Source organism: Debaryomyces fabryi (genome assembly GCF_001447935.2).
Source record: "Debaryomyces fabryi strain CBS 789 chromosome Unknown contig00250, whole genome shotgun sequence".
Taxonomy (NCBI): domain Eukaryota; kingdom Fungi; phylum Ascomycota; class Pichiomycetes; order Serinales; family Debaryomycetaceae; genus Debaryomyces; species Debaryomyces fabryi.
In genome coordinates, this window is record NW_015385676.1 from 1 (window position 1) to 8,806 (window position 8,806).

Sequence of the window (8,806 nt, forward strand, 5' to 3'; positions counted from 1 at the left end):
CTTGTTGACTTTTTCAAAATCGAATCAATAGTGATTTCTGAATTCTGGTAACGCCTAAGTAAATTTATTATTAATTAACTCAACCTTGCATTAACTCATAATATATCGATGAGATAATATGGAAATAGATGATTTAAACCTACGAAACCCTGTACTAGTGGGATATTATGATCCTTTTAATGTGTATCCATTAATTAAAGATGAATTGCACAGTAAGCTTCCCCTTACCAATTTGCATTGGAAATACAACATATCCAAACCATTGAAGTCCATACCCTTATTGCCAGTGAGATTTGTGGAAGAAGTACCTAAAAATACATCTATGAAGGGAAATGATGAGACATATTCGAGAATAATGTTTATAAAGTATGAAAGTTTGGATACCTACAGAGCACAAGTCAGACCATTAATTAAAGAATGGCTCAAGCATTTAGTGAGCGACTCAGAGGTGGAATGGGCAATTGTTTTATTTATGGGGTCTAGCCTGAAGGATAAGCTGTCTTCTATAATTAAAACGTCCCTTTTTGATAAACTAAAAATTGATTTTGGAATTGATGGAAAAGAATTACAAGCGTTATCAGTAGATTCAGGCGTCAAGGAGAGATGTTTTAAAGTTCGTGAGGTGTATGAAAGTGAAATGGCGAAATTGGAGTCGTACAATGACTTGATAAATCATATGAAAGATTTTTTAATATCATCATTTAATAATAAGTATGTCTCGCTTAATGAATTGATATACAATCATAAAGCAACAGACATCAACGCGTTTATATTGAAATTGAAACTAGCAGACTTATTGAATGATATGCGCTTGCTAAATGATTCGTTAAGTATATATAATGAATTATCAAATGACTTAAATAAGTTATATTATTCTGATCGGTCTAAATTTGAAACAGAAATTACTAATATTCCAACAGACTTGAATGGTTATCTGTTTGAGCAGTCATTTGGTTCCACTAGCATAAAGAGTTCGTTTGACAGAGAGAAAATTAATTTATTCAAATTGAAAAGTTTGATATTCGTAAATCAATCTTCGTTATTGCAACTATTAGCTAACTACGCCAATTCCATTTCGTTATCATCAATTTCTATATCAAGCATATATCAAAAATTATTATACTTCTTAAATGATTTGTCAAATATTTTTGGAGATAAGTTGAATGAATGGATATTTGTGGTTATTGATAATTACCTTAAATTACCCATATGCAATAAACTTATGAATGAAAACATGAAAAGTATAGATGGTGAACAGTACAATCAATTGAGTGAAATCTTGGAATTTCAAGGAGAATTGAAATTAACTCAGAGATCTAAATTGGCTAAAATTGCCAATTCCCATGGTTACAATATTAATGGCATTAACGAAATTCTTGAAGAAATATCATTGGATGACGATAAAACTTATCAGGAAATATCCCAGCTATCATATAAACCACTCCTAGAAATTTTACTGAATCGAGAAACCTACTACATGCATTTCGAGAAATCAACAGAATTAATTATACATGACTTTGTTAATTCCGGACGGACTAAGACTATTGATATTTTGAGTATTGATCTTGCCTTATTGAATTATCAAATTGGCAATTATCAAGAGTCATTAAATATTTTACAGGATTCTTATGATTTCTTCATTAATAATAGTTGGAATTTTATGGGTGGAATTTTATTAGAAATATATCTAAACTGTATTGAAAAATTAGACAAAAGTGAAAATAGTTTAATTTCATTAACATGCTTAAGATTGTTTTCAAATCTTGTGAATTCTAAAAATGGCAAATTTGGAATCAACAACTATAAATTAATTAAACCAAAAGTTAAAATTACGAGATTATTTAAGAAGATTGAAGAATACTCTAGCAAATTGAATGAATCTATTGATTTTCCTCTTGACAAAATCTTTAAAGTAGATATCATGCCATTTATTCAGAGTGACGAGTCAACTAATGCTGACAAATATTTTGTCCAAATTAAGTTAACTAATAACTATGGTATTGACTTTAGTTTTATGGAAATTCAGTTGATACTAGAAAATAGTGAAGGCATATTATATTTCAATGTTGAGAATGCTACTATTTCTAATAAGGTAGATAATACTATTAAACTATATTCAAACAACTTTAAATTTGGCTCTTTCAATCCATCTCATATCACCGTTAGAATCAATAAAAATTTGCGTTTTACAAAGAGATTCAATGCTGAACATGGTATAGATAGTACAGCTGATGATACTGTTATTCAATACAACAATGAAACTATTCTAAAGGATTCGTTCTTGAACGATTCTGAATCTAGGGATATCGTAGTTGGCCATAATAAATGGACTTCGGATATGTTTTTTTATCCAGGTCTAACTAAATTTTCATGTGAATTTTGCACCCCTATTGATATCGATTTGGAGAGTACTGAAGTAATATTAAGAATAAAAAATGGAAATAATAATGTTCAGGACATGAAAATCGATATAATTTCGAATACAAATGGTCTTAAGATTAATAAGGAACTTTTGAAAGATAGACTTAAAGTCAAGAGTTTATCTTCCAACGAGTCAATTGACATTAAAATTCCCTATTCCTATTATAGCGATAATAAGATTATTAGTCTAAAGACAGACATAGCATATTCTTCGAATGGGGAAGATTTTAGTCATTCTATTATTGACCAAGTGGATACAACTTTAACTATATCTGTCTCAGTACAAGACATATTCAAGTCGCAGTATATCTTCTCCAAATTTCAAGTAGGTACTTCGAATCCAAAGCTACCTATAAGAATAATATCTAATGATCTAACAACAATAAATGAGAACTATACTATTATCAGTCCAAAGAATTCCCCGAGTCCGATAACTTTCGGCGATCAGCCTGCATCGTATTTTTACAAAATAATTCCGAAATCTGATTATATGATTAAATCATTAGATTCATTAGATTTAAAGGTCCAATATTCAGATTTAAAAAATGAATGTTGTGCTATTATTCAAAGTTTTCTTTTGGACAGGTTACATGATTTACAGTTGCGTAAATATTGGTACTTGATAAAGACATTACTCTTTAAAGAGATCATTTTCGATTTGAACAATTATGCTATCAATCAGGAAGTCAAGATCATTAATAACTGTGAAATAGAATTATTGATTGAAAGAACGTTGTTAAAACACGTACAAGAAAAGGAAGATAAGAAAAAATTAATAGGATTATTCAAGGATGTTTTGTTTGAAAATGAATTGAAATTTGAGGTTACGCCTAATTTCGAGAATAGACAATTGTTAATCACTGTACCTATCCCAGTTTTAAATATTTTACAAATTATTGAATTTGAGTTTGAAAGAAAGCCTCAATATTTAGTAGGCGAACCTATACTAATGAATCTAAATATTGAATCTATTACAAAATGGTCAAATAATAAAGTTAAAGCTGGTTCTGAAGATGAGATAGAAATACTTGCAGAATCTTCACCTAGTAAACCAGTAAGCCTCTTTTCTCAGAAAGAGAATTTTCAGCTTACCATTCAAACCGATGACAACTGGCTAATTTCAGGATTTAGAAAAGAATCTTTTCAAATCGACTATGACTCAAATGAAAATAAAAATAGCTTTGAGGTAGTTTTAATACCTTTAACAGTCGGTAGATTACTTTTGCCAAAGATAAATGTTAGGACTTTAGAGAATTTAGAAAATGACTTTTCAATGGATATTAATTTCAAAAATGGACTAGAGACTTTATTGGTTGTACCAGATGTTAATAGTATCACCTTCTCGTTCTAGATGCTAAAGTTTAAGAGTTCAGGATTAAATATGCATTCAAATAGTATAAGTCTTTAAATACGCATACTTACTGATATACGATTGATAGTTTCTAAAAAGGCCAAAAATCTACGAATATACAACAATGCATAATATAAATTCCTATATAGAGTATCTAAAGTTTGATAACGTTGATGCTAAAAGACATTGTCTTCCAAACATACCATGCACCTATGCGGCATCGTATCAATAGCCTTCTCTAACAAGCTATCCTTTTCCAATACATCCATTTCCCTTTTCTCTACAGGGTTAATATAGAATAAGCTGTTATGTTGACAGAAGCTGAATTCATATTCTTTGTATTTATCACCTAATACTGTCTCAAAATGTTTCAAAACGTTCTCTTGGGTCTTTTCAATCCCAATACATTTCTTATCTTGCTCCATGCTTATTTGTATAAATCTAAACGACAATGAACCACTTTATTATTTTATTCCCCTGTTTATATACAATCTGAAAAGAGGTATATTTGCAAGTACTTATGACTAACAATTACATACGAGTCACCTTATCTGCTACATACTTAGACATGATTATTCCTTGGACTTCTGAAAATACGACTTCGTGGCCAAGTTGGCTAAGGCGTGAGACTGTTAATCTCAAGATCGTGAGTTCGACCCTCACCGAGGTCGTATATTTTTTGCAACTTTTTTGAACTCTACGTAAGTTATGAGTAGCCCATTTCATGAATAAAGAACATTCCATTGTTCAAATGAATTATCATAAACCTGGTTTTATGCTAATTAGTTGATTGTTTTAATAACTAAAACAACAACATTGATTTAGGGATGAAGATAATAATGAGATTATCATAAACATTTTTTTTGGTGGAACTAATACGTATAACAAGATTCATTATCTAATTATGCATAGCAAACGGATAGATTCATATACAAAACATGCTTTTGATAGCATGTTTGCATTTGTGACTACAAATTCATTAGGAAGAAATAAGACTGAAAGGGTCATTCTTGAAGTACATTAAAAATAAAAAAGATAAACGCTTTATTCGTTATATGCAAAGCTGTATCAACGTCCTTTGGTTGGCTTTCATTCTTCAACAATAACGTATAAATTTATTAAAAGACTAAAAATCTAAAACGAATATCTGCTATACGCCACCAATCTGATCAGTAATGCGTAAATTATGTACAAAAAATGGATCACAGTAAACAACTTAAACCTTTGCGTAATATCTCCTTGAATTAAGCAGTTTCTGAAATGCAGTCATTAGAAATCTGATAACTTCGACTACTCGGAATCTTCTATTTTTCTTAATGATGCTTCTTTAATGGCTCAACAACCACCTTGTCAAAGGTAAACATTTGGGAAATAGTTGTCTGTCTCTGTAACATAGCTAACTGGTTTATTCCCTCATTATAAAATGATTTAACAGCTTCATCGTCCTTCAAGGATTTGTTCGCCTTAAATGAATCAACAATCTTTCTCTTTGCAAATTCTCTAAAGTTATAGTTATCAAACTTATAAGCTTTCTCCAAAAGCTGTTTATATAAACCTAGTACTTGCTTAGAATTAGGCATGGTTTTTGTTTAAGGATAAAAAGATATCTAATAGTATTCCGTGGAGTACTTTCGTGATGAATTAAAAAAAGATACGGTCGTGCACAAACCAAACATAATATATTGATATTCTATTATAAATACAAGAGGAATTAATTATTTAACTTCTTCAGGTTCATCTACTTCGTGGACTTCATTAACGTTCTTCATGAACTCTTCAATATCTCTATCACTGACTTTAGATTTCTTGTTTCTTTTTGTTGATTTCTTAGCAGTAGCGTCTGCCATCATTTCTTCAAAAATTCTGGCATCTTCGGCTTCTTCGGGTGATCTTTCTACCTTCAACATAGTTTCACCAATATAAAGTACGGCCTGAGCTCTGGAAATTCTAACCTTCTTACCGAGAGATTTATCATTCAAGACTCTATTACAAACCTTATTCAAAATACCCGTGACTTCGAATTTAGTAGAAGCCCATGCAGCAGCTAAAACCTTACCAGTAATTAACCTCTCCATTTCAACCTGTCTATGCTTCTGGGAATCGGTTAATTCTTCACCTCTTGCGATAGCCTCTTGTATATCTTCTTGCTCTCTAACCATTGCCTCGACAGAAGCTTGAGCATCTAAAGCTGTCTTTAAAATAGAGAACCCATTTTTGAAGCTGTTAGTTTTAGATTTAACAGACGAGAATATTTTGGACACACCAAAGGTCTTGCAAGCATTAATAGTTGCATGAGCTTGGTTTGTGTAAATCTTACCAATTAAATGTAACAATTCAATACCAAAACTTTCAATCTTTAAATCTTCTAATTCTTCGTTCAACTTTGTCTTAAAACGATCTAAGGAATCTTGGTTGGTAGAAGCAGATGTGTATTGCTCGATTCTAGATAATAAGTTCTGTGACAACACTCTCACACGTTCTTCTTGGGCCTTTTTAGTTTCTTCATGGAGTTTCAAAATCTCTTCCCTTTGTTGTTGAGTCATCTTTTGCTTCTTTTTCTTATTAATGGCTTCAGTAGACAAGATATCATCCTTCTGTCCGTTAGTTTTAGTCACGTCTGAACCGGTTTCTGATTGTGTAGCTACTTCGCTTGTTGTATTGGTCGAATCCGTTGCCTGCGTTTCCAGTTCAGCCCCCTCTTCGTCGCCCAATATATCAGCAGTCTTGGAAACTTCATTCAACATTGATAATTCACCAATCCAGTCTTTGAAAACTTCACCTCCGAAAATCATACTGAAGAACTCAGCTGGGTCGACATCTGCTTCGCCCGCAACATTGTTACTTTGCATACCTTCAACACCCATCTCATCATAAAGTGCTCTTTTTTCCTTATCTTGCAAAATACCGTATGCTTCTCCTAATTCTTGAAACTTGGCTGCTGCAGTAGGATCATTTCCATTTTTATCTGGGTGACATTTAATAGCTTGCTTCCTATAAGCCTTTTTCAATTCTACGTCTGTTGCAGTTGGCTCAACGCCTAAAATATCGTAGTATTTAGTATCCTTAACCATATTCACACTTTCTTAACGTAAGATAACTCGATATTGTGGTTCAATTGGGTATACGAGGACTCGATTTATTTACTTCATGGCAAAGCTCACCAGATGACCCTTGAACCACATCACGTGCCGAGTCAATTTTTCATTACATTGATATCTTTAGAAGATAACAACTTTGATGTACAATGAAGTTTAATAAATATACCGAAAGCACCATCGAAGTAATATAGAGGTTACAGAAATGGGGAAAGTTGAGAAACCCATTTAATTTCATATCAAAAAATTTAAAACTACGAATTATTGAGGCAGCTGCAAAATTCGGGTTCTATTCCAATGTTCACTACGAATGCGTATACCAACAGATGAAACCAAAAAGACATGAACTGATGTATTTAACAGAATTTATGTTTTTAATCCTACAAATTGTGACGGTTCCCATAGAGCGTGTGAATACTGGGGTGGGTGAAAGAGTGGAACCTTAAAGTTTTGTTCCTAAGAGCTTTTGATTAGTAATATAAGAGCAATGCAACATGTTAAAATTTACTGGATACATAAGCTTAGAGGTCCGTAAATCGTTTACAGTTAACGGCGTTGAAGTCTATGACTGATTTGATTGCAACAGCGAATGTGGAAGCTTAAATATGTCTAACAATTTTTTTTTATCAAAGTAAACAGTTTTTGAATGCAATTGTTAATACTACTCGTCAGTGCTAAGTAAAACATTCTTATGCCCCATATTGAAAACGCTACTATGATTATATATAGTGACTCATTGACTGGCCAATATAAATTCGCAGCCCCATCTTTTGTCTCCACTTAGTCCGAGAAGCCCGATTTCCGATCCGACGAAGTTTCTATCTCCTCAGTTTAAATATGAACCCTTTTGTTCACTAGTCTTAAAATTTCCAGATTATTCCGGAGTAGACATACAGAATACAGCCTAAAGGTTCTCAAAATAAGGGATCTAAATTGGTGTGCAACTATCTTGTTTTAAGAAAGTTCAGAAGCTGCAGGTAAATATGCAAGAACATGTCAAATTTAATGGTGCAAACGAAATTCTGGAAAGTCGATCGAATATGCTTTTAAGTGCTAACAACATTCCACCAGTTGATGGTAGTACGAAAGCTCACGATGTTAGAGAAACTAGTACGCAGAACGGTGGTGAGAACGATGAGCAAGATTTGGCTGAAAAATTAGGAGATGCTCATCTAAATATTTTGCCAAAAAAGAAAATGATTATATGCCTTGCAACTATGTCTCTTGGGTTGTTTATATCGTTTGTTGATCAAACTGGGATAACTATTGCATTACCACGGGTCGCAAAGGATTTGAATGCAGAGACCACTATTAATTGGGCAGGTACGTCTTCTCTTTTGGCTAATTGTGTGTGCCAGGTGTTAGTTGGTAGGTTTGCTGATATTTTTGGTAGGAAGACTGTATTGTTGTATTCTTTCTTTCTTTTGGCAGTTGCTGATTTAGCCTGCGGGCTTGCAAGAACAGGAGTACAATTCTTCATTTTTAGAGCATGTTGTGGTATAGCAAACGGAGGAATCCAGCTGTTAACCAATATTATCATTTCTGATATTGTTGTACTTAAGAAGCGTGCTAAGTATTATGGTATTCTTTCAAGTAGTATAGGACTAGCTAACTGCACAGGTCCATTGATTTTAGCTGGTTTTATAAAAAGTTCAACTTGGAGAACATTTTATTATATCATGCCAGCCATATGTTTTTTAGTGGCCTCTACGATTTACTTTGTTGTTAGTAAAAATAAAAAGGAAAAGCTGGATATATTAACCAGAAGAGAAAAATTCAAGAAGATTGATTATTTGGGGTTCATATTCAGCTCTGCTGGTTTGATTCTTTTACTTATTCCCATAAGTGGAGGTGGATCAACATACAAATGGAGCAGTAGTCTCATTATTGCCATGTTTATTGTTGGAGGTTTATGTTTAATTGGGTTCTTGTTAATAGA

General features: G+C 32.5%; 5 protein-coding genes across 5 annotated transcripts; 2 read left to right on the forward strand and 3 right to left on the reverse strand.

The window, feature by feature from the left end:
• Window positions 1–118: 118 nt before the first annotated feature.
• AC631_05663 (transport protein particle complex II subunit) lies at window positions 119–3,772 on the forward strand (the record flags this gene model as incomplete). Its single annotated transcript, XM_015614492.1, has 1 exon — window positions 119–3,772. One exon carries the CDS (start codon window positions 119–121, stop codon window positions 3,770–3,772), a length of 3,654 nt encoding a protein of 1,217 aa, XP_015464676.1.
• Window positions 3,773–3,948: 176 nt separating this feature from the next.
• On the reverse strand, window positions 3,949–4,197 carry AC631_05664 (uncharacterized protein; the record flags this gene model as incomplete). The annotated part of the gene is made up of 1 exon (XM_015614493.1): window positions 3,949–4,197. One exon carries the CDS (start codon window positions 4,195–4,197, stop codon window positions 3,949–3,951), a length of 249 nt encoding a protein of 82 aa, XP_015464677.1.
• An 888-nt stretch (window positions 4,198–5,085) lies between these two features.
• Window positions 5,086–5,352, reverse strand: AC631_05665 (uncharacterized protein; the record flags this gene model as incomplete). The annotated part of the gene is made up of 1 exon (XM_015614494.1): window positions 5,086–5,352. One exon carries the CDS (start codon window positions 5,350–5,352, stop codon window positions 5,086–5,088), a length of 267 nt encoding a protein of 88 aa, XP_015464678.1.
• A 135-nt stretch (window positions 5,353–5,487) lies between these two features.
• AC631_05666 (uncharacterized protein) lies at window positions 5,488–6,843 on the reverse strand (the record flags this gene model as incomplete). Its single annotated transcript, XM_015614495.1, has 1 exon — window positions 5,488–6,843. The coding sequence occupies one exon, from the start codon at window positions 6,841–6,843 to the stop codon at window positions 5,488–5,490; it is 1,356 nt and encodes a 451-aa protein (XP_015464679.1).
• A 1,064-nt stretch (window positions 6,844–7,907) lies between these two features.
• AC631_05667 (uncharacterized protein) lies at window positions 7,908–8,742 on the forward strand (the record flags this gene model as incomplete). The annotated part of the gene is made up of 1 exon (XM_015614496.1): window positions 7,908–8,742. A coding segment is annotated over one exon (835 nt), but the record flags the coding sequence as incomplete, so codon positions are not given.
• Between the last annotated feature and the right edge of the window lie 64 nt (window positions 8,743–8,806).